The sequence below is a fragment of the Oncorhynchus nerka genome, linkage group LG6 (genome assembly GCF_034236695.1).
Source record: "Oncorhynchus nerka isolate Pitt River linkage group LG6, Oner_Uvic_2.0, whole genome shotgun sequence".
Taxonomy (NCBI): Eukaryota; Metazoa; Chordata; class Actinopteri; order Salmoniformes; family Salmonidae; genus Oncorhynchus; species Oncorhynchus nerka.
Genome location: NC_088401.1, coordinates 46,625,864 through 46,652,131, shown reverse-complemented (window position 1 = coordinate 46,652,131; position 26,268 = coordinate 46,625,864). Strand labels below are relative to the sequence as shown.

General features: G+C 45.2%; 1 protein-coding gene across 4 annotated transcripts in view; it reads right to left on the bottom strand.

Moving 5' to 3' along the window:
* Positions 1-26,268, bottom strand: part of LOC115130482 (mitogen-activated protein kinase kinase kinase kinase 4-like) — a 66,319-nt gene that overhangs the window by 7,464 nt on the left and 32,587 nt on the right. For 2 of the 4 annotated variants that reach the window (XM_065019577.1, XM_065019579.1), the window contains 13 exons: positions 25,741-25,872; positions 22,422-22,489; positions 21,046-21,125; positions 19,854-19,948; positions 14,138-14,250; positions 12,323-12,413; positions 11,164-11,355; positions 9,284-9,407; positions 8,724-8,891; positions 7,628-7,771; positions 7,287-7,421; positions 5,473-5,573; positions 3,999-4,148 (listed from right to left, as the gene is read on the bottom strand). In XM_065019577.1, the coding sequence (XP_064875649.1) occupies positions 3,999-4,148; positions 5,473-5,573; positions 7,287-7,421; positions 7,628-7,771; positions 8,724-8,891; positions 9,284-9,407; positions 11,164-11,355; positions 12,323-12,413; positions 14,138-14,250; positions 19,854-19,948; positions 21,046-21,125; positions 22,422-22,489; positions 25,741-25,872 (1,593 nt within the window). The remainder of the gene's footprint in view (positions 1-3,998; positions 4,149-5,472; positions 5,574-7,286; positions 7,422-7,627; positions 7,772-8,723; positions 8,892-9,283; positions 9,408-11,163; positions 11,356-12,322; positions 12,414-14,137; positions 14,251-19,853; positions 19,949-21,045; positions 21,126-22,421; positions 22,490-25,740; positions 25,873-26,268) is intronic. The other 2 variants (XM_065019578.1, XM_065019580.1) reach the window with 2 other exon arrangements.

Here is a 26,268-nt window from a genome sequence, read left to right as displayed (position 1 = left end):
CTTTCTGAACATTCGAGACGTGTAAGTCCACTTGTCATTCCAATCTCCTTTGCATTAGCGTAGCCTCTTCTGTAGCCTGTCAACTATGTGTCTGTCTATCCCTGTTCTCTCCTCTCTGCACAGACCATACAAACGCTCCACACCGCGTGGCCGCGGCCACTCTAATCTGGTGGTCCCAGCGCGCACGACCCACGTGGAGTTCCAGGTCTCCGGTAGCCTCTGGAACTGCCGATCTGCGGCCAACAAGGCAGAGTTCATCTCAGCCTATGCCGCCCTCCAGTCCCTCGACTTCTTGGCACTGACGGAAACATGGATCACCACAGATAACACTGCTACTCCTACTGCTCTCTCTTCGTCCGCCCACGTGTTCTCGCACACCCCGAGAGCTTCTGGTCAGCGGGGTGGTGGCACCGGGATCCTCATCTCTCCCAAGTGGTCATTCTCTCTTTCTCCCCTTACCCATCTGTCTATCGCCTCCTTTGAATTCCATGCTGTCACAGTTACCAGCCCTTTCAAGCTTAACATCCTTATCATTTATCGCCCTCCAGGTTCCCTCGGAGAGTTCATCAATGAGCTTGATGCCTTGATAAGCTCCTTTCCTGAGGACGGCTCACCTCTCACAGTTCTGGGCGACTTTAACCTCCCCACGTCTACCTTTGACTCATTCCTCTCTGCCTCCTTCTTTCCACTCCTCTCCTCTTTTGACCTCACCCTCTCACCTTCCCCTCTACTCACAAGGCAGGCAATACGCTCGACCTCATCTTTACTAGATGCTGTTCTTCCACTAACCTCACTGCAACTCCCCTCCAAGTCTCCGACCACTACCTTGTATCCTTTTCCCTCTTGCTCTCATCCAACACTTCCCACACTGCCCCTACTCGGATGGTATCGCGCCGTCCCAATCTTCGCTCTCTCTCCCCGCTACTCTCTCCTCTTCCATCCTATCATCTCTTCCCTCTGCTCAAACCTTCTCCAACCTATCTCCTGATTCTGCCTCCTCAACCCTCCTCTCCTCCCTTTCTGCATCCCTTGATTCTCTATGTCCCCTATCCTCCAGGCCGGCTCGGTCCTCCCCTCCTGCTCCGTGGCTCGACGACTCATTGCGAGCTCACAGAACAGGGCTCCGGGCAGCCGAGCGGAAATGGAGGAAAACTCGCCTCCCTGCGGACCTGGCATCCTTTCACTCCCTCCTCTCTACATTTTCCTCTTCTGTCTCTGCTGCTAAAGCCACTTTCTACCACTCTAAATTCCAAGCATCTGCCTCTAACCCTAGGAAGCTCTTTGCCACCTTCTCCTCCCTCCTGAATCCCCCCTCCTCCCTCTCTGCAGATGACTTCGTCAACCATTTTGAAAAGAAGGTCGACGACATCCGATCCTCGTTTGCTAAGTCAAACGACACCGCTGGTTCTGCTCACACTGCCCTACCCTGTGCTCTGACCTCTTTCTCCCCTCTCTCTCCAGATGAAATCTCTCGTCTTGTGACGGCCGGCCGCCCAACAACCTGCCCGCTTGACCCTATTCCCTCCTCTCTTCTCCAGACCATTTCCGGAGACCTTCTCCCTTACCTCACCTCGCTCATCAACTCATCCCTGACCGCTGGCTACGTCCCTTCTGTCTTCAAGAGAGCGAGAGTTGCACCCCTTCTGAAAAAACCTACACTCGATCCCTCCGATGTCAACAACTACAGACCCTTCTTTCTTTTCTCTCCAAAACTCTTGAACGTGCCGTCCTTGGCCAGCTCTCCCACTATCTCTCTCAGAATGACCTTCTTGATCCAAATCAGTCAGGTTTCAAGACTAGTCATTCAACTGAGACTGCTCTTCTCTGTATCACGGAGGCCCTCCGCACTGCTAAAGCTAACTCTCTCTCCTCTGCTCTCATCCTTCTAGACCTATCGGCTGCCTTCGATACTGTGAACCATCAGATCCTCCTCTCCACCCTCTCCGAGTTGGGCATCTCCGGCGCGGCCCACGCTTGGATTGCGTCCTACCTGACAGGTCGCTCCTACCAGGTGGCATGGCGAGAATCTGTCTCCTCACCACGCGCTCTCACCACTGGCGTCCCCCAGGGCTCTGTTCTAGGCCCTCTCCTATTCTCGCTATACACCAAGTCACTTGGCTCTGTCATAACCTCACATGGTCTCTCCTATCATTGCTATGCAGACGACACACAATTAATCTTCTCCTTTCCCCCTTCTGATGACCAGGTGGCGAATCGCATCTCTGCATGTCTGGCAGACATATCAGTGTGGATGACGGATCACCACCTCAAGCTGAACCTCGGCAAGACGGAGCTGCTCTTCCTCCCGGGGAAGGACTGCCCGTTCCATGATCTCGCCATCACGGTTGACAACTCCATTGTGTCCTCCTCCCAGAGCGCTAAGAACCTTGGCGTGATCCTGGACAACACCCTGTCGTTCTCAACTAACATCAAGGCGGTGGCCCGTTCTTGTAGGTTCATGCTCTACAACATCCGCAGAGTACGACCCTGCCTCACACAGGAAGCAGCGCAGGTCCTAATCCAGGCACTTGTCATCTCCCGTCTGGATTACTGCAACTCGCTGTTGGCTGGGCTCCCTGCCTGTGCCATTAAACCCCTACAACTCATCCAGAACGCCGCAGCCCGTCTGGTGTTCAACCTTCCCAAGTTCTCTCACGTCACCCCGCTCCTCCGCTCTCTCCACTGGCTTCCAGTTGAAGCTCGCATCCGCTACAAGACCATGGTGCTTGCCTACGGAGCTGTGAGGGGAACGGCACCTCAGTACCTCCAGGCTCTGATCAGGCCCTACACCCAAACAAGGGCACTGCGTTCATCCACCTCTGGCCTGCTCGCCTCCCTACCACTGAGGAAGTACAGTTCCCGCGCAGCCCAGTCAAAACTGTTCGCTGCTCTGGCCCCCCAATGGTGGAACAAACTCCCTCACGACGCCAGGACAGCGGAGTCAATCACCACCTTCCGGAGACACCTGAAACCCCACCTCTTTCAGGAATACCTAGGATAGGATAAAGTAATCCTTCTCACCCCCCTTAAAAGATTTAGATGCACTATTGTAAAGTGGCTGTTCCACTGGATGTCTTAAGGTGAACGCACCAATTTGTAAGTCGCTCTGGATAAGAGCGTCTGCTAAATGACTTAAATGTAATGTAAATGTAAATTATTCCACCCTGCTACATCTTGAGCCTCATAGAGGGGTTAGAAGTTCTAACTAACACAATAGCCATCACTTGGTTCAGCTGGCTACTCAGTCATTCTCAGCCTCATTCACTTCCTGGTAGTCAGCCAAACACAGCTACCACTGAGATTAACTGATAACTGACCAAGGCTGACCTCCCTGTATCTTCAGACAACTGTTGTGACCGCGGTAGATTACTGGAGTGAACCTTGAGTTATTTTTCAGTAAATCTGTTTGCTCCCGAGAGGAAAAGCTCCCTAAATGCACTGTATCTCCTTTGCTCTGAGGTAAGTGATGTTTGAGCTTATACCGTGACAGAGCAGAATTTCTACGAGGGGCTTTTCGAGAAACCCATTTGTATTTGACTTTTTAGTCATTTAGCAGACGCTCCTATCCAGAGCGACTTTCGGTTACTGGCCCAATGCTGTTAACCGCCAGGCTGCCTGCCACTCCAAAGACAAGTGCCACAAGGTCAGATACTGACAGTAGCAGGCCTGGCTTAAACACAACCCCATCCTGTCGATATTATACTGTATCAACCGCATTAGTCAACTGGCTGTGGTGGCAAACAGCTTCTACCCACGTCAACTCTGAGTCAGAACAAAAGATCACGCTGAGTGGCGTGGGTGCAGAGGAGAAGAGCTGCTTATCTGCTCTAGAATAGAGACACAGAAACTGTAGGCTGGAGGTCTGGCAGAGACCCAAAGACCCAGGCTGCATGGCCCCGAGAGGGAGAAAGAAGGCTGGGGTGGGGAGAGGGTGGAGGGGGTGTGGGAGAGTTTAGAGGAGGCTGGGGTTGAGGTTGAGTTGGGGGTGGAGGACTCACGTGCGTTGGCAAGTAGAGGTCGTAGGGCGTCCCCGAGTCCACGTCGATGGCGTGGAAGCCCGACAGGGAACCGTAGATGACCTTGAGTCTTTGTCCATCCTCCACCGTCAGGTCCACAGACAGAGGCCTCTGGGGGAGTGAGCCGAACGACTGGATACACACAACAAGGACAGACATTAGGAATGACTTTGGAAGAGTATACAGTATAACTATATTTATAGTATACATTATAACTACATTTATAGTATACAGTATAACTATATTTATAGTATACAGTATAACTAGAGCCAATAGTTCTTCCTGGTGAAGACATACACTGAGTGTACAAAACATTAGGAACTTTTGCCCTCAAAACATCCTCAATTCATTGGGGCATGGACTCTACAAGGTGTCGAAAGCGTACCACAGGGATGTTGGCCAATGCTTCCCACAGTTGTGTCAAGTTGGCTGGATGTCCTTTGAGTGGTGGACCATTCTTGATTCAAACAGAAAACTGTTGAGCGTGAAAAACCCAGCGTTGCAATTCGTGACACAATCAAAACGGTGCGCACCTACTACCATACCCCATTCAAAGCCATATTTCAATATTTTGTCTTGCCCATTCACCATCTGAACGGCACACATACACAATCCCTGTCTCAATTGTCTCAATCCTTCTTTAAACTGTTTCCTCCCCTTCATCTACCGTGATTAGAGTGGATTTAAGGGATCATAGCGTTCACGTGGATTAACCTGGTCATTCTGTGTCATCGAAAGAGCAGGTGTTCCTAATGTTTTGTACACCCAGGAGCTAACACTAGGAGCTAACCCATGGTGACCACCAAGGTTAGTATATTTCATATCTTTCATGGTTTCTGTGCAGTGAGTAGAAATAATTAAAACAGTTCATTCTAGAAAGATGTGTAAGAAGTAGGGCAAGCCACTGAGGAGAGTTCAGAACTAGGACAGTGTTGTCAAGGTGACCTTAATAGCATTACATATTCTCTTTGTCTATCATTAGAGCATTCTAGATTCACAACGAAAGTATCCCGGTCCCAGATCCGTTTGTGCTTATGCCTACTCCAAGCCAAACATGGTCGTGACAATTCCATAAGGAGTGGCACCCAGGCTACAATGAAAGGACATCGCCATAGAGAAGAAGACAAGTGGAAGGTAGTGTTGACATTTGACATTTTGACATTTTAGTAAGGGGGAAGCTGTTTCCACCATTGGCGTGCCAGGACAGAGAAGAGCTTGGACTACGCTGAGCGGGAGCTGCCCTCCCGTAGGTGTGGGAGTGCTTGGGTTGAGGTGTTGGGTTTGAGCAGAGCCTGAAGGAAGGGATGGGCAGTTCCTCTTGCTGTTCCATTGCTAAGCACCGTGGTAGTGGAAAGTAGTCTTGCAGTGATGCACCATTAATAATATCATATTCCGACCACTCCACTTCATGTGGATGTGATTATTTTCCACCATACATATTTGATGTGACTCTCACCTTGAAAGCCATGAACTTGTGGTAAGGCTTGGGAGCCCATGCATACACCTCCACAGCATTCTTCAAGGCAATCACCAGGAACTTAATCTTCTCATATCGAACTGAAATGACATGTAACAAAAAAGCAGGAATTTCAATTAGGATTAGCGATTTCTCTCATAATGGAAACAGAACAAGAGGCTTTCACTACATCAGTCTGTAAATACTTACGTGTCAGTGGTCTTGAACTAATGATCACTAGACAATCTCAACAAAGAGGTTTTTGGTTGTGCCCCAAATTGCGACCTATTCCATATTTAGTGCACTACTTTTGACCAAGGCCAATGTAAGGAATATGGTGCCATTTAGGACGAAACTCTTGTGTAAACTAAGATTTGAAAGGCAGGAAGCCAATTGCCTTTCACTGAGGCAATAGCAGCATGCCTCCGACTATGAGAAACAATACAGAGGGGAGTGCTGGGAAGGACTGGGAAGGACAGTGCTTCACTATGACATCATATCCTTCCTTGGTTGGAGTCCCTGAGCTGTCCTCGCTCTGTCAACACTCTTACTAACCTCAGGAAGAGTCGCAGGAAAGAGAGGCTCACATCTCCTGAGCTCAGCACTAGCACTACACCGTGACACACAATCACTCCCTCACACCCAGTTCACATGCACCCACAATCTCACACACTGACCTATTGTGCTCTAATGGAGTCAGATACTTAGAGAATAGATCAAATCATCTTGAAATAGTTGTTTGCTTGTATTATACACATTGCTTTCGCTGCAGCCGATCACTGCAGCTGTACATAGTCCATCGTAAAATAGCCCACCCAATTTACCTACCTCATCCTTATACTGTTTTTATTTATTTTAATTTTCTGCTCTTTTGCACACCAGTATCTCTACCTGCACATGACCATCTGATCATTTATCACTCCAGTGTTAATTTGCTAAATTGTAATTATTTGCCTACCTCCTCATGCCTTTTGCACACAATGTATATAGACTCTTTCTTTCTTTTTTTCTACTGTGTTATTGACTTGTTTATCGTTTACTCCATGTGTAACTCTGTGTTGTTGTCTGTTCACACTACTATGCTTTATCTTGGCCAGGTCGCAGTTGTAAATGAGAACTTGTTCTCAATTAGCCTACCTGGTTAAATAAAGGTGAAATAAAAAATAAAAAATAAAACAAACAACAAACACAAAAACCTTTGGTAAAGCAGTGATATGTCTACATTTTTTAACATCACTCATATAGGCCTGTCATGCAATACAATGAAAGATTGATCCAACACATCAGTCGTGCCGCTATTGTTATGATATGGGGGGGGGGGGGTAGTGTTAGGACATAGATACCTCCACCCTCCATCCCCCAGGTGTCAGCAACCGCGTCTAGTTGCTGAGCCAAGGCTTGACAAGCACATCAGGTTCAGTCAGTCAGTGTCCCATCTTACAAGCAGTGAGCCTGTTGTTGTTTTTTTTGGAAGCCATGAGGCCTTCCGTTTGTTTTTGAGTCTTTAGTTTGGACATATTTATGTTTCGTCACCATCTGAACAAATGAGAATCCGCTTGGACAGGCCGACTAAGAGGTCAAGAGAGACAGAGCTGGCCCTGGACCAAGGCAAGGTTGCTGTCTCCCTGGGCACATGTACATTCAACACCTAGGTGCATATGCTGATTTCTCATATAAATGCACACATTCATTCAGGTTACAGACCATGTAACTAGGCCTACGACGCCTAGACGAAGTGAGTGCAACAATATCCGTAAGCTAGGTATTGGTTTCGTAACATATTCATGATCTAAGGCCAGGTAATGTATACTCACCAACTTTGTAGTGCACACATCCTTCCAGGTCTCCTACTGAGGTCCAGCCCTGCCTTTTCTCCACCTCTGGGTCGTTCCGTAGGATCTTGTTCCGTAGCCACGACAGGTAGTACAACCTCAGCTTGTTCTTCTTACCTGAAGAAGACAGTAAGGAGACAGTAATGGGGTTTAGAGGACTAGAGAATTGGCTGCAAAAGTAGGTGCAAAAAACATTCCAAGACTGACTATTTTGTGTGTGTGTGTGTATGTTTATCTGTGTGTGTGTGTGTATGTTTATCTGTGTGTGTGACAGATGTACTGTATATACTTGTGTGTGGCACTACTGTAACTAGTGCAATTACCTGAGATGGTGATGAGCACATTGAGGCCCTCCAGAACGTCCATCTGTTGGAAGCGTCTCCTGCTGATCAGAGAGTAGACCTTCCCCTGACCGCTCCTGTCCAGCAGCCACAGACCATTCTCTGTCCCCACCAGCAGGTTCACACCTGGACCAACACACCATGCCCCTGCGTTAGGCCTCAACATCACAAGCCTCAGCAACAAACTAGGGATGGGCATTTTAAATGATTTCACTATTTCGAAAAACATTATGAACATTTTTCGGATATCCGGATAGTCTAAATACACGTTTACATTTTTATTTATCTAGAAACTTTAATGGAAACTTGCTTGAGTGACGAGAGAGAGAGAGAGAGAGAGAGAGAGAGAGAGAGAGAGAGAGAGAGAGAGAGAGAGAGAGAGAGAGAGAGAGAGAGAGAGAGAGACGGTGCTTTGCGCTCTGCCTTTTTAAGCAGAATGGTGGGGGAGGCGCAAGAGAAGAGCAGAGGCCGGTGTATGTGACAGTCTATGTGTGTGGTATGGAGGGAGGGAGAGAGAGTGAGAGGATGTAGCCAAACCGACTCATGCTAATTAGACAAACTTGTTGCTGCCATAGGTTATCTATCATACCATCTGGTAGTTCCTATTTTGACTGCATCAAACCCTTTTTAAAGAAGCTAGCTAGTCCTCGTCTACAACGCCATTCATATGAAACAACAGGCTACCTGTTGGTTGATCATTGTAGCCTACTCTTTTTCATTTAGCCAACTTTATTCCTTAATTTCTATTCCATTTGGCATTGTTTAGAAATCTTCCACTTCACTTGCTACACATGGAAATAGATGATGGAGGTCATTACCACTAAATACATTAATAGGGACATTTTTGGTGTGGGGTGTGCCACAGTTCAAAAAAGGTTGGGAACTACTGCTCTAGACAGTATTGTAAGGTAGAGCTACTACCATATCACAGTAATACATATCCAATCCTTTCAGATCAACACAGTAAGTGTCTAGGGGATGGGGGTTAGGATCAGATTGGGTGTTAATCTCAATGTTATTATATAGGTGCCTTTCTAGGGGATAAGGGCTAGGGGTCGAGTGTTTAACTGTTGCGTACCCCACAGTCCAGCACAGAGGATCTCGGTGTTGAACTTCTTCTTGTACTTGCGGATCTCGGGGGTGTCGCTCTGGGGTCTGATGTTGGTGGGGTTCACGTTAACCACAGAGCCCTTCCTGTGCCCCTCTCTCCTGATTGGCTCCTGATTAGCGAGCGGCTTGCCACTCGCTGGAGGGGAAAAGCACAACCAATACTCGTATTCACAACCATGGGACGTAATTTTGATGTCAGGCATCTGATCTTATGCTAATTACTGTAAACATGTACAGGAGAAAAAACATATGTGAGAGAATCCCTCCCCTCTGTCCCCTCTTATTTTACAATACATATATAAACATATAAACATACATTGAATGAGATTTATGATAATATAGTCCTTTTTATAGATCAAAGCATGCTGTTTAGAGACCACCCTAGCATGCAGTGATTTACTGCAGTGCTCGAATGTCTATGGGGCATTTCCTTTGTAGCATAGTGTGTATGTGTGTGTGTGTGTGTGTGTGTGTGTGTGTGTGTGTGTGTGTGTGTGTGTGTATGAGTGTGTATATGTTGGCACTCACTGGGACTGTAGCCCACTGGGCTCTGAGGGGGAGAGATCTGCAGCAGCCTGGGGTCAATGAAGGGAGTGAAGGAGGAGGAGGAGGAGGACGAGATGCTTTTCCCTGGAGGACTGTTTACAGGCTTCTGCAAAGGCATCCAAAATCATAATTCATATAAATGAAACAACATCAACAACAATAAATCAAAGACTTCCAGTAGGCTTGATATCAATCTTGAGATGGGAGGGGGAAGTGCAAGTCTAAAACTGCTACTTCATCTCCACCTAGTGGAGAAAGATAAACTCACATCAAATACAAATTCAGTGATCCAACCACTGCACTCTATAAAGTATTACTCTTAACTAGTTGCTCCTACCCTCTACTTTTTTGAACATTTTGTTAAAAATCGCGCAACATTTCAGCGCCCTGCTACTCATGCCAGGAATATAGTACGTTCATATGGTTAGAATGTGTGGATAGGAAACCCTCGGACGTTTTTAAAACTGGTTAAATCACGACTGTGGCTATAACATAACGTGCGTTACATCGGAAAGCGCAGGAAAACCTGATCACAGAAAATGGAAATAAATATCCTTGCGCCACTTCCAGCAATTGTTAACAGTGAGCCGAATTAGATAAGACCGAGCATTCAACTCCCACAGCATCCCCATGTTGTCTAGAGTCTTGTGAATTGAATCATCTTTGATTCTTGGTTGAACCGAAACAGGGGCACCACTTACCTCCGGTCTCCGCCCAGATCATTCCGGAAGAGCTCTCTCGTGAAATTTTTTCCAAGACGACAGCTAATGATTTTTACATCGCCTACGGATGATTTTTATCGCTTATTAACGTTGACTAATACCTAAAGTAGCATTACAAACGTATTTGAAGTGTTTTGTGAAAGTTTATCGTCTACTTTTTGAATTTTAAAAATGACGTTACGTTGTGAAATCGCTGTTTTTTCGTTTATCACACAGTCTACATATAACGATATCTTGGCTTTATATGGCCCGATTTAATCGAAATAAAGACCCAATAGTGTTTATGGGACATCTAGGAGTGCCAACAAAGAAGATGGTGAAAGGTAATGACTGTTTTCTATTTTATTGTGCGGTTTGTGTAACGCCGAAATGCTAATTATTTTGTTTACGTCCCCTGCTGTGCTTTTGTGTTGTAGTGTATTGGTGCATGCTATCAGATAATAGCTTCTCATGCTGTCGCCGAAAAGCATTTTAAAAATCTGACTTGTTGCCTGGATTCACAACGAGTGTAGCTTTAATTTGATACCCTGCATGTGTATTTTAATGAACTTTTGAGTTTTAACTAATACTATTAGCATTTAGCGTAGCGCATTTGCATTTCCAGAGCTCTAGTTGGGACGCAAGCGTCCCAAGTAGAAGCAAGAGGTTAAAGGCCCATATTCTTAAAGGCACATATATCAATATCAAATCATTTCTGGGTAACAATTATGCATATTACTGTAATAGTTGTCCATTAAAATGGACAAAAATAGTTTTTTAGCAAGAACAAATTCTCAAGCAAGAATTTTGCTAGGACTGTCTGGGTGGTCTTCAATGGGGAGATGAAAATATAAAACTAACTGTTATTGGCAGAGAGGTTTGGAACTCTCTTTGTTATTGGTCTATTAACCAATGTACCGTCTGGTGATGCTACCAGGTAAACCGAAATCCCGCACATGCAAACAGGCCATGAAAAAAGGCTGATTAGAATGTCCTATGTAGATTGTATTTTCAAGCAGCAACTATTAGGAAATAACACTGATACATTTTTTTTCACACTTTTACAGTGTTAGTTTCTTCAGCTGTTGTACAAAACAAAGGAAAAACAGAATTGTGACTGCGCTGGGCCTTTAAACAGTTTATGACCTCTAGAGAACTCACATCAAAGTGCGGTCCTCGTCCGCTCGGAGACTGGGGGAAGATGACGTCATGCAGTACGTGCTGCCCCAGGGGCTCATGGGCCGGGCTCTTCTGCAGAAGATCAGGGAGAAGGTAATTCTCATTGCATTCTGATCCTACAGCCATGGGCCTGTGTAGTGGCTGGCCACTCTTAAGGCCTGATGCCACACTGCTCTGCTTAGAGAAGAGACACACAGCAGAACAGCGGCATAATCCCTCGTTAATACTGCCCGTCTGTCACTCTGTATTCCCTGCGTCACAACAACACTGTGTGGAGGAACAGGCAGCGGCATCTACACACACGCCAATAATGCTATAACGCTGTCTTATGGCAGGAAGGCATTGTTTAGGTTTTCATGACACTAAGTCTCCAATGACTGTTTTTTTTTAAAGTGGGTGAGTTAAACAAGGATATCAGGCCCTGCTTACACCGTGCCAAGTGGCATTGCATTCATCACTGGAGGTGGAGGAGGAGGCTCTGAGGGGCCTGTGGGGGAACGGCATCAATGGGCTCTCCTCTGCTCCGCTCCATGTTTTAGTTAGTATGCACAAAGTGCCCTCTAGTGTTTGTCATGCAAATGACTCATGCAGGACCGGGGACACGGCTGAGCTCAAGTGGCTCCCTATTCCCTATATCGTACACTAGTTTTGACCAGGGTCTATATGGCTCTGGTCAAAAATAGTGAACATTATAAGCCAGGGAGTAGGGTACCATTTGGGTCAATTCATGCTGCTGCCTGTGTGAGTAAGTAACGAGATTTCACACTGCATCTGCACTGTTACAACAAGCCTGAACTCTGACTATGACCCAATTTCCAAATCAGCAGTTCAGGGAAGCCATGTTAAGCAACCTATTAGACCGATTTAATGAAGCTGACTGTGGTATGAACCTGAAGACAATGGACATCACCATCTGTTATCTGACTAAAATATTGATTGAAAGCATGGAACATCATCCCGTTCAATGTTAAGAGTTTGAAAATGATTTGCTATGAGTTTTCATCAAGTGCAGAATAAATATCCGTTACAAGTGAGAAAGCTCTCAAAGCTAATAAGTGAGTGCACTTTTACACAAAATGTCCTAGAGGTAGTACTGTATGGATGTGGGGGTGTGTGTAGACAGAAGGGTGTGTATGTATACCGTGGTCTGGTTGAGATTATGATGGGGCTGCAGGACAATCCCATCGGGGGCTCCTCGGAAGAACTTGCCCTTCCCATTACTCAATGGAGACCTGGAGAAACACATACAACAGCAGTCAGAGAGAGGAGGCTCATGCAACGTTTAACAAAACTTGACTCAACCTTAGTACATTTTATTAATTCAGCAGACAGTCTTATCCAGAGCGATTTACAGGAGCAATTAGGGTTAAGTGCCTTGCTCAACGGCACAGACAGATTTGACAACTAGTCGGCTCAGGGATTTGAATAAGCAACCTTGCGTTTACCCTCCCAACGATCTTAACCGCTAGGCTGCCTGCTGCCCTAGTAGTATGCTAGTCAGTGAGCGCTGGTGAGGTTATACTGTATACTGCTTGTTTTTGGCTGTATAAGTATAAATAAATAAATCGATCAATCAATCAAGGTGAACCTAGGGCTGTTGCGGTGACCGTATTACCGCCACACCGGCAGTCACGAGTCATAACCGCAGTCAAATTCCATGTGATTGTCGAGTCACGGTAACTAGGCTTCTCCAAAACTGCGCTCTGATGCCACTGATGGTCAATAATAGCCTACCAAACTTCCTATTGCCTCTATTGTCCCTCTAAAACACTTCATCAGGGCCCGGGCATTTAGAGTTTGAGCGGAATGGGATCACCTGTTGCGCAGCGAGAGCCAGCTCCTCATAGCTGGTTGATGCATGGAATTAAATAAGTGTTCCTATAGGCCCATGTTGTGCAAATTTCTATAGGCTTTGCATGAGAACTGAGTTTTGATGGCCTTAATTAAAAAGAGGAGGATCCCATCAGCTTTCTATAGGCTAGGCCTACTATATTTATTTCTCAACTTTCCTAATATTAAGCACATTGCTTCGCTTTACAACCGGAGTAGCTTACCTGGCTGGCATGTACTGGGGGAAAAGCATCCTCCATTTGCTATTTAAGTGCATACGGTGACATGTTTTTTCCCCTGCCCCTGTTCCGATAACAGCCCGTTCAGAATCCAAACTAATTTTACACATATATTATTTAGTATATGTGATAGATTAAATAGAGAATAGTCTGATGGGTGAGAATATTATCAAGTGCTTGTCGAATTGTGAATGAGAGACAGATGAAGTGTGTGCAGCCTCCCAAAAAAACAGAGCAAAGCACATGCCTTTCATGCAACCTTTTTCAAATCATCATTAGTCGCATCATGCAGCCTTTATTAGAAATCAAAGGTTATAGCCTAAGGTTTGTATCACAACTAAAGTTGTATAAATAACTCTAAATTAAGCATTTCAATTGATCACTTTGTTAACTGCTCAACACAGAATAGCCGCATGTCTGCGCACTCTCACGGAAATCCTTTAGGAAAAATATCCTTTCTATTTTATTCAGCTATGTTCAATTGTATTCTTCTTTCTATTAAATAACATCAAATAATGCCACTGGAAGTATAAGAAAATCTTGTCTGCAAATGAACTAGTGTATGGCACAGCCAGATCAGGGCCTAACACGAGGACAACTCAGAAGCTATTCTGTTCTTCTGAAATAGGCTACAATTTCTTCATATCATAATGTTTCTTTAGACCGGCCTAAAATAAATATTATGATGGTGTAGGCTATATTAAATAGATTTTTTTTACTTTTTAAAATGTAGATGTTCCAAATGTCCTCATCAGTGGCTTGTAGGCCATGCATGGAGGCCTGGAGATGTTAATTAACTGTCAATTACCGTAAAAACCGGCACTTATGTGCATGACAGTTACCGGCTGACAAAATGTCATGACCGCCACAGCCCTATGTGAACCCACCTGGTTGTCTCCTCATCGTCACTACTCCCGACTTCATCACTGGAAGAGGAGTACTCTGTTGCCTTGACAAACGGACTGAGATTGGACTTGACCCCAGATAAGTGGCCGGAACCCTGAGACAGAAACACAGGGAAAAACATAAGAGATAGAACACCAGACATCAGGATTCATGAGACAGACACGTTTATGATAATAATACAGGACTGCTAATGCTAAGTGAATATAGGAATAATTGTCACAAGAAGATGACAAACGGCTGAATGCTATTGAATAAAACACAAGGACACTGTGTGTCCTCTGGAGGGAATCAGAGACGGGACAGAACGGGGTTCCCATCTGCTGCCTTGTCCTCTGGTCCCGTCGGAATGACCGGAATCTTAACTGGCATTACTTCTCGGAATGGCATACCTCTGACATCAAATCAATAGGCCTAGTCATAAGATGCACTATTTGGTCTAGAACGGATAAGCAGGGATGATACACTATTTAGATGAGGCTATTTATATAGATGAGTCGACGAGGAGGAGTTCCCGCATTCTTTGTTTTGATAAGAGCAAACGCAGATGTTAGACGGTCAGATAGATTCTCCTAATTCAAATCCAGAGGTAATCGGATTCATCAGTCTCTTACCTTTGATTGTTTTAACAGACGGTCACAAACAACAGTAACCGAACATCTGATGAATACCGAGGCGAGACCAACACGATTGCCTTGAGACTTGGTGACCAAGTTTTCATGTGTTACAAAATGCAGATCTTTTCCACAACCACGGGGCAACTGGAGCCAATAAAGAAAAGAACAACATGACCCACTGGAAGAGTTCTGATAATCATGGCTGAAAACGTCATTATAAATCTAATGTGGGTGAACGAGTAAAGTAACGGGTGTAAAATATGTGGTGTGAAATAGTGTTCTAGATGCTGGGATAGCAACAGATGCCGTCCTCTGTGGCTTAGTTGGTCCGCGAATATGTATGCACACATGACTCTCACTTTGGAAAAAACGCGTCTACTAAATTACATTTTTATAATATATAGATACTAGGGTTGGGCGATGTCAAGCTTTGTCCTATCTTGATGATGTTCTAGTAAAACATTGTGATATATGATGGTATCGGCCCCTATTGGCCAACCCCAAAAAAACATTTAATTGAAAAAGTTAATTAAAACAAACTTGCATGCTACAACTTCATGAAAGATCATCTTGTTGAAAGCCTGGTCAGAGGCTAAGTGGAGGCAAATATATATATTTTTTGGATTTCTGATGGAGCTTCAGCATGGTCAGGTAGGTGTGTGAAAAGAAAAAGGACAACAAAGTGAAACCTCTAAAGAAACAAGAGACCATAATACAAGAAACAGCACTATAGAGAGATAGAACAACAACAACGCAGCCACTGCCAGCTAGCCTACTTCAGCAGTACTGTATCATTTGAATTATTTTAGTCAATAAGATTCCTGCTACGTAAGCTTAACTTTCTGAACATTCGAGACGTGTAGTCCATTTGTCATTCCAATCTCCTTTGCATTAGCGTAGCCTCTTCTGTAGCCTGTCAACTATGTGTCTGTCTATCCCTGTTCTCTCCTCTCTGCACAGACCATACAAACGCTCCACACCGCGTGGCCGCGGCCACTCTAATCTGGTGGTCCCAGCGCACGACCCACGTGGAGTTCCAGGTCTCCGGTAGCCTCTGGAACTGCCGATCTGCGGCCAACAAGGCAGAGTTCATCTCAGCCTATGCCGCCCTCCAGTCCCTCGACTTCTTGGCACTGACGGAAACATGGATCACCACAGATAACACTGCTACTCCTACTGCTCTCTCTTCGTCCGCCCACGTGTTCTCGCACACCCCGAGAGCTTCTGGTCAGCGGGTGGTGGCACCGGGATCCTCATCTCTCCCAAGTGGTCATTCTCTCTTTCTCCCCTTACCCATCTGTCTATCGCCTCCTTTGAATTCCATGCTGTCACAGTTACCAGCCCTTTCAAGCTTAACATCCTTATCATTTATCGCCCTCCAGGTTCCCTCGGCGAGTTCATCAATGAGCTTGATGCCTTGATAAGCTCCTTTCCTGAGGACGGCTCACCTCTCACAGTTCTGGGCGACTTTAACCTCCCCACGTCTACCTTTGACTCATTCCTCTCTGCCTCCTTCTTTCCACTCCTCTCCTCTTTTGACCTCACCCTCTCACCTTCCCCTCTACTCACAAGGCAGGCAATACGCTCGACCTCATCTTTACTAGATGCTGTTCTTCCACTAACCTCACTGCAACTCCCTCCAAGTCTCCGACCACTACCTTGTATCCTTTTCCCTCTTGCTCTCATCCAACACTTCCCACACTGCCCCTACTCGGATGGTATCGCGCCGTCCCAATCTTCGCTCTCTTCCCCGCTACTCTCTCCTCTTCCATCCTATCATCTCTTCCCTCTGCTCAAACCTTCTCCAACCTATCTCCTGATTCTGCCTCCTCAACCCTCCTCTCCTCCCTTTCTGCATCCCTTGATTCTCTATGTCCCCTATCCTCCAGGCCGGCTCGGTCCTCCCTCCTGCTCCGTGGCTCGACGACTCATTGCGAGCTCACAGAACAGGGCTCCGGGCAGCCGAGCGGAAATGGAGGAAAACTCGCCTCCCCTGCGGACCTGGCATCCTTTCACTCCCTCCTCTCTACATTTTTTCCTCTTCTGTCTCTGCTGCTAAAGCCACTTTCTACCACTCTAAAGTCCAAGCATCTGCCTCTAACCCTAGGAAGCTCTTTGCCACCTTCTCCTCCCTCCTGAATCCTCCCCCTCCTCCCTCTCTGCAGGTGACTTCGTCAACCATTTTGAAAAGAAGGTCGACGACATCCGATCCTCGTTTGCTAAGTCAAACGACACCGCTGGTTCTGCTCACACTGCCCTACCCTGTGCTCTGACCTCTTTCTCCCTCTCTCTCCAGATGAAATCTCTCGTCTTGTGACGGCCGGCCGCCCAACAACCTGCCCGCTTGACCCTATTCCCTCCTCTCTTCTCCAGACCATTTCCGGAGACCTTCTCCCTTACCTCACCTCGCTCATCAACTCATCCCTGACCGCTGGCTACGTCCCTTCTGTCTTCAAGAGAGCGAGAGTTGCACCCCTTCTGAAAAAACCTACACTCGATCCCTCCGATGTCAACAACTACAGACCAGTATCCCTTCTTTCTTTTCTCTCCAAAACTCTTGAACGTGCCGTCCTTGGCCAGCTCTCCGCTATCTCTCTCAGAATGACCTTCTTGATCCAAATCAGTCAGGTTTCAAGACTAGTCATTCAACTGAGACTGCTCTTCTCTGTATCATGGAGGCCCTCCGCACTGCTAAAGCTAACTCTCTCTCCTCTGCTCTCATCCTTCTAGACCTATCGGCTGCCTTCGATACTGTGAACCATCAGATCCTCCTCTCCACCCTCTCCGAGTTGGGCATCTCCGGCGGCCCACGCTTGATTGCGTCCTACCTGACAGGTCGCTCCTACCAGGTGGCGTGGCGAGAATCTGTCTCCTCACCACGCGCTCTCACCACTGGCGTCCCCAGGGCTCTGTTCTAGGCCCTCTCCTATTCTCGCTATACACCAAGTCACTTGGCTCTGTCATAACCTCACATGGTCTCTCCTATCATTGCTATGCAGACGACACACAATTAATCTTCTCCTTTCCCCTTCTGATGACCAGGTGGCGAATCGCATCTCTGCATGTCTGGCAGACATATCAGTGTGGATGACGGATCACCACCTCAAGCTGAACCTCGGCAAGACGGAGCTGCTCTTCCTCCCGGGAAGGACTGCCCGTTCCATGATCTCGCCATCACGGTTGACAACTCCATTGTGTCCTCCTCCCAGAGCGCTAAGAACCTTGGCGTGATCCTGGACAACACCCTGTCGTTTCTCAACTAACATCAAGGCGGTGGCCCGTTCTTGTAGGTTCATGCTCTACAACATCCGCAGAGTACGACCCTGCCTCACACAGGAAGCAGCGCAGGTCCTAATCCAGGCACTTGTCATCTCCCGTCTGGATTACTGCAACTCGCTGTTGGCTGGGCTCCCTGCCTGTGCCATTAAACCCCTACAACTCATCCAGAACGCCGCAGCCCGTCTGGTGTTCAACCTTCCCAAGTTCTCTCACGTCACCCCGCTCCTCCGCTCTCTCCACTGGCTTCCAGTTGAAGCTCGCATCCGCTACAAGACCATGGTGCTTGCCTACGGAGCTGTGAGGGGAACGGCACCTCAGTACCTCCAGGCTCTGATCAGGCCCTACACCCAAACAAGGGCACTGCGTTCATCCACCTCTGGCCTGCTCGCCTCCCTACCACTGAGGAAGTACAGTTCCCGCGCAGCCCAGTCAAAACTGTTCGCTGCTCTGGCCCCCCAATGGTGGAACAAACTCCCTCACGACGCCAGGACAGCGGAGTCAATCACCACCTTCCGGAGACACCTGAAACCCCACCTCTTTCAGGAATACCTAGGATAGGATAAAGTAATCCTTCTCACCCCCCCCCCCCCTTAAAAGATTTAGATGCACTATTGTAAAGTGGCTGTTCCACTGGATGTCTTAAGGTGAACGCACCAATTTGTAAGTCGCTCTGGATAAGAGCGTCTGCTAAATGACTTAAATGTAAAATGTAAATGTGTGTGTGGGGGTGGGTGTGTGTCTGTGTGGGGCGCACACGATGGAGTGACAGTCTATACCGTAGTGAGTTAGGTTATAAATCATGGGCTGGATAGAGGCCGTCTTCAGAACGGGTTAATAATTGCTTTATTTGCATCACCCTCCTTTCTTAAAAGGCCTATGGTTTGTTCTATCTCTCATAAAGCTGTGATTGAGAATAGCATATGCCTAAGCCTATAGATTCAGACTTTTATTCGTGTTCTTTTTGAAAGTGGCAACTTTAGGTCAACTCTTTCTTAGGCTATTCAAATATTTGGAAATAGGCTACTGTTCATAACTTTAACTTATGATAGGCCAAGTAGGAGGATAGTTTATTGATAATTTTGTTTTCAACCTTGTATGCATAGCCATGTAGGGTGCTGCTGCACCACCTGAAAAAAAGTACAAAAATAATAATAAAATTTTTCCGGCCCGCACAGATCATTTATTTCTTAATAAGCTTAAACTTGATTTTTCTATGGACTATTGATACAGATTGTTCTCTCTCATTATTAGTCCCCTGGCTACATTAAGTTTTTAGGCTATTCAAATACATTTATGAGATGGAAGTCCATTAGATTCATTCATTGTTTGATCGGGAGAAAGCCATGCATGCATAAATCGATGAAAGTGTATGCTAGTCTTGCCCAAAGTAGTTTTAATATCGTATGGTGAGAGAAGAGAGTATAGCCCAAAAATTCTACAGCTCGACATAAGATAGTTAAGTAGTGTCCGTAATAAAGAAAATAGGTTTAGGCTATAAGGTCCCATGCATCCGAAATGAGAGAGAGAGAAACAATATGGGTGGAGTTCTCTCTCCACTCTGTCTAGCCTACTTTCCTCTCTTGTGTTCTGTATATAATAAATGTATTGATAGAGCAAATAGGAATAGGCAAATTACTCAGAATGTCACTTGTGTGCAGTCCTGCTGTGCGCTGTCCGACCCCGTTCTTTACTGCGCGGCGCCAGTCAAGTTCAAATAGGCTAAACCATCGATGATGGCTGTCAATCATCGTCGATAGACAATGCTATCGTAACATACCCCAACCCCAATAGATACTGTACATACCCGTTGCTGCAGCAGGGCTGCTTGAGAAGTCTCCTGAGACTTCTTGTACTGTTGAAGACGGCTCTGCAGCATAGGGCTCTCCAGCTTGAAGTAACCTGAATGAGTCAAAGGAAAATCTCTATCTCACGTTTCATTATGTTGTCTGTCCACTCTCTATAAATATTACCAGAGCCATACAGATACTCTAGATAGCTTTGGTGGCTCATTATGTGATCTTTCCTCAAACTATGTATGCTCTGCTAGTATGATGAACAAGTCTAGATAAGGACTAGGGCATGAGGATACATTGTATGGGATTCCTTGTTTTTCTTCTGGCTTACTTCCTGAATGCTAAATTGTAAAGCTCTTGTAAAGGACTTGGAAAAGCACTATCAAAATGTATCATTATTACTACTCTATTTGAGCTATTGCTCCCTCTTCATGTACAGTATATGACATCCTTTTACATTTAAACAAAGACATTTATTTACTATATTGTGCGGGAGGCTCCTGAACTGCTTTCTTAAAACTGACGATTACTGGTAAAAAGGGATATTTGAACATATTTTTCTTTCTTTCTTTCTTTCTTTCTTTCTTTCGCCATCCAAAAGGCATTTATTTTGAGAGTCTGTCTAACCATTAATTGTACTGGTTTTCCCCACACCCATTCTACCACAGGCCCTGTTACTCACCCACACGCCCTCATACACTCCCACACACCCCAAAACACACTGCACTACTCAACAGACAGAGCACAGGCCAATGCTACCACTACACAGAAAGTGTTAGACACCTTTTAGGTCTTTCCTAAAGACAAGAAACTAGGTAAAACGTTCAACTATTTTTCTGTTTCAAAGCCAAACAGTGAAGCGGTGGCACGGTGCATGTTTCAGAGTTTCACTTTCAAACACTTTCAACTCATGGGGGGGAACAACTCTGACAGGATGTTTAGGTTCTAGTGAGAAATTTCCTGTGTATTGTGGTTATAGTCTGATTTGTAAACACCCAATGCTTTCTCACAGGCTGTAGTTCACCATGTAGTAACACTATGCAGCTGATGGATCTGATGGATCTACTATGAATCGATGTGTTGAAAGGAACCCATCTCTGAGTGGTGAGTGGTTTAGAGACAGAGAGAGAGAGAGAGAGAGAGGGAGAGAGAGAGGGAGAGGTGAAGCAAGTGAGTAATTGTGGAGGACACAAGGACACAGACCTGACTGGGAGCTGTTGCTGGAGCTTCCGTGAGATGACATGGATTTCCCACCCTTCTCCACAGGAGACTGAGGGCCCCCACTGGACAGCAGAGAGAGAGAGGGATAGGAATCAGTGCCACAGGTAACTTCTACAAAGCTGTGAACGATCTGAGAGACAAGGCAATAAGGGCCTTCTACGCCATCAAAAAACACATAAAATTCAACATACCAATTAGGATCTGGCTAAAAATACTTGAATCATTGCCCTTTATGGTTGTGAGGTCTGGGGTCCGCTCACCAACAAATCATTCATAAAAATGGGACAAACACCAAATTGAGACTCTGCATGCAGAATTCTGCAAAAATATCCTCAGTGTACAATGCAAAACACCAAATAATGCATGCAGAGCATAATTAGGCCAATACCCGCTAATTATCAAAATCCAGAAGAGAGACGTTAAATTCTACAACCACCTAAAAGGAAGCGATTCCCAAACATTCCATAACAAAGCCAACACCTATGGAGAGATTAATCTGGAGAAGAGTCCCCTAAACAAGCTGGTCTGGGGCTCTGTTCATAAACAGACCCCACAGAGCCCCAGGACAGCAGCACAATAAAACACAACCAACACATTGGAAAGAATAAACAAAAAAACTGAGCAAACTAGAATTCTATTTGGCCCTAAACAGAGAGCACACAGTAGCAGAATACCTGAAAGCTTTGACTATGTACAGACTCAGTGCGGATAGCCTTGCTATTGAGAGGCCGCCGTAGGCAGACCTGGCTTTCAAGAGAAGACAGGCTATGTGCACACAAAATTAGGTGGAAACTGAGCTGCACTTCCTAACCTCCTGCCAAATGTATGACCATATTAGAGACACATTTCCCTCAGATTACACAGACCCACAAATCATTTTAAATAATATCTATCAGGGTAAATATAACAGTGTGCCATCACAGCAGCAAGATTTGTGACCTGTTGCCACAAGAAAAGAGCAACCAGGAGAGGGAGAGAGGTGACAAGGATCAGGCACACCCAAGTGTACTTCAAATTATGTAACAGAGATATCAAATGTCCATAGAGTGCCAGTGGAAGTGATCCCCTAAGCACATGGGGCCTGTCAAAGCTGATCTATGGATCATCCACCCTGTGACTGGTAGGATCCCTCCCTGAGAATTTTAAAATATTTTTTAAACCTTTATTTAACTAGAAAAGTCAGTTAAGAACAAATTCTTATTTTCAATGACAGTGAGTTAACTGCCTGTTCAGGGGCAGAACAACGGATTTGTACCTTGTCAGCTCAGGGAGTTGAACTTGCAACCTTCCGGTTACTAGTCCAACACTCTAACCACTAGGCTACCCTGAACGATGTGTGATGGTGGTGAAAAACGTACCTTGATGAAGTCCGGTGATGACTCATCAGCTCTTTACAATAGAATTTCGATGTTGTACGCTCCGGAACCTTCAAAATATAATTTTGACATGTGAGGACACAGTATATGCCTGACTGCCTTCAACAAAGCATGCTGCATATTAGGACATTATAAACCACTGCATACTATGTAAGGACTGCAGAAACAATATAGTATGTGGAACTGATCCAAATGAGGCAACCTGGACTGTATCACCTTCTATAGTAAGTTGATATTTAATTACAATATAGCTGCTACATTCTAAGAATTACAACTTCAGTCAAACTCACGAGAAGAAACATATGTCAAGCAGGCACACAGGCCTTGTGTTCATGTGACTAATGCTTAAATTTCTCAATGTGGTCCCCTGCAGCTGTCAACCTTTTCACCTTGCTCTCATGTGTCACATCATCACATAAGAGGAAAGGAAGGCTCCACCCACTGAAAGAGGAAGTCATTCTGAAAATACGCATCTGACTACTGACACTCCTTCAACAGGGCTTTACTTGCAGCTCTGGGTTTCATAAGTGTTTCTTTTATTTTCCTGTGATATGAATGCAACAAGAGAACTTGTAAGCAATTAAAGCACAACTCCATATGCTAAGGATACAAATCTATGTTGATTAGAGGACCCAGAGCAAGGATGGGCAACTGGCGACCCGCGGACCTACAGTACCTTCTGTAAGAAATTCACTTTAAAACATCAATGTGTAAAATGTCAATGTTTTCTCTCCGCTGTCAATAGGGGGGTTGCACTTTTTTTGGTTTGTTTCAAGGTGGCGTGGGACCCCCAACAAAATTTAGCTTGGGGCCCCCAAAATGCTAAAGCCGGCTCTGACTGCACGTGAGGGTATGGAGGTGGATACGCAGACCCGCGAGCCACTGTGGTCCCTCATGATGAGTTCAAATTTGTTGTGGTCCCCAACCCCATCAAAGTTACCCATACCTGAACTAGAGAAATGTTGTGAGAGTTTGTTATTGGAAACACAGAACGTGCATCACATCATCAAATGTGTTTGCTGTAAGTCAGGGGTGCCATAGGAAGCCTGAGGGCACTGCCAAACTCGTGCTGAACATTCCACTTCCTCTAAGCTTGCATGATCAACATAATCACAAAAACAACAACAGCAGAACCACCTAAGAGATAATATCACACGCACATGGGGTTATAGTCTCACCAGGCACACACACACACACACACACACACACACACACACACACACACACACACACACACACACACACACACACACACACACACACACAGACAGACACATATAGAAACATTCACCACACATACAGTACCAGTCAAAAGTTGGGACACACATACTCATTCAAGAGTTTTTCTTTATTTGTATTCTTTTCTACATTGCAGAATAATAGTGAAGATAATAGTGAAGATATCAAAACTATGAAATAACACATATGGAATCATGTAGAAACCAAAAAGTGTTAAACTAAGCAAAATATATTTCATATTTGAGATTCTTCAAAGTAGCCACCCTTTGCCTAGATGACAGCTTTGCACACACTTGGCATTCTCTCAACCAGCTTCATGAGGTAGTCACCTGGAATGCATTTGTCACGTCCTGACCATAGAAAACCTGTATTTTCTACGGTAGAGTAGGTCAGGGCGTGACTAGTTTTTGTTTGTTCTAGTTTATATTTTCTATGTGGGGTTCTAGGTTTGATTTTCTATGTTGGTGATTTGTATGATTCCCAATTAGAGGCAGCTGGTTATCGTTGTCTCTAATTGGGGATCATACTTAAGTAGAATTTTTTCCACCTGCGGGTTATGGGATATTGTTTATGTTTAGTTGCCTGTTAGCACTGCATTGTCGTCACGGTTCATTTATTCTTTATTTGTTTTGTATTTGCTTAAGTCTCACTTTGTTCATTAAAATTATGTGGAACTCTACGTACGCTGCGCCTTGGTCCGACCATCATTATTACGAATGATGTGACAGCATATCAATTAACAGGTGTGCCTTGTTAAAAGTTAATTTGTGGAATTTCTTTCCTTCTTAATGCGTTTGAGCCAATCAGTTGCGTTGTGACGTGACAACGCAAGTAGGGGTGGTATACAGAAGATAGCCCTGTTTGGTAAAATACCAAATCCATATTATGGCAAGAACAGCTCAAATAAGCAAAGAGAAACGACAGTCCATCATTACTTTAAGACATGAAGGTCAGTCAATATGGAAAATTTCAGTTGCAAAAACCATCAAGCGCTATAATGAAACTGGCTCTCAAGAGGACCGCCACAGGAAAGGAAGAGTTCAGAGGATAAGTTCATTAGAATTACCATCCTTAGAAATTGCAGCCCAAATAAATGCTGCACAGAGTTCAAGTAACAGACACATCTCAATATCAACTGTTCAGAGGAGCCTGCGTGAATCAGGCCTTCATGGTCTAATTCCTGCAAAGAAACCACTACTAAAGGACACCAATAATAAGAAGAGGCTTGGGCCAACAAACACAAGCAATGGACATTAGACCGGTGGAAATCTGTCCTTTGGTCTGATGACTCCAAATTTGACATTTTTGGTTCCAACCATCATGTCTTTGTGAGACGCAGAGCAGGTGATCGGATGATCTCCGCATGTGTGGTTCCCACCATGAAGCATGGAGGTGTGATGGTGTGGGGGTTCTTTGCTGTTGACACTGTCTGTGATTTATTTAGATTTTAAGGCACACTTAACCAGCATGACTACCACAGCATTCTGCAGCGATACACCATCCCATCTCGTTTGCGCTTTGTGGGACTATCATTTGTTTTTCAACAGGAAAATAACCCAACACACCTCCAGGCTGTGTAAGGGCTATTTGACCAAGAAAGAGAATGATGGAGTGCTGCATCAGATGACCTGGCCTCCACAATCACCCGACCTCAACCCAATTGAGATGGTTTGGGATGAGTTGGCCCACAGAGTGAAGGAAGAGCAGCCAACATTTGCTCAGCATATGTGGGAACTCCTTCAAGACTGTTGGAAAAGCATTCCAGGTGAAGCTGGTTGAGAGAATGCCAAGAGTGTGAAAAGCTGTCATCAAGGCAAAGGGTGGCTACTTTAAAGAATCTAAAATCTAAAATATATTTAGATTTGTTTAACACTTTTTTGGTTACTATGTTTTTTGGAATCCATATGTGTTATTTCATATTTTGAGGTCTTCACTATTATTCTACAATGTAGAAAATAGAAAAAATAAAGAAAACGCTTTTGACTGGACCTCTGCATACAACATGTGTGTGTACACACCACAACATATACACACATGTCACCACACTGATAGATGGACAGACCTTTGGTGGGCACTCCGTGGAGCTTTGGAAGTCCCAGAAGACATCGTCAAACATAGGAGACATGGGAGTGGTGGCCATGTCAGACATAGAGCTGCTGTGAGGGGCGTCTCGACTGGAGTGAAGATTGGCATTCTGAAATGGACACTTAGTTTAGATCAGGCCAGCTATATTTTTATATATTCATACGGCTCTGGGTTAGATTACTTTATTTAGTGACACATTGGTCGCGTTCGAAGTGGCACCCTATTCTCTATAGTGCTTTACTTTTGACCAGTGCCCTATGGATGCAATATAAAGGGAATAGGGTACTATTTGAGACAGAGACTCTGAGTACTGTAGGACAAACAAGATGGAAAAAAGGAAGTAATTGTTTTCGGGTTCTGGATAAAGCAAGAGGAAGGACAACTAAGTTATCAACCACAAAGCACAAGATGGCATAGGATATGTATAGATCCTTGACTAATAACAAAAACTGTGAGAGTACAAAACGTGGGTTTTCAAAATGTTGAAATGATCAAAATATATGTT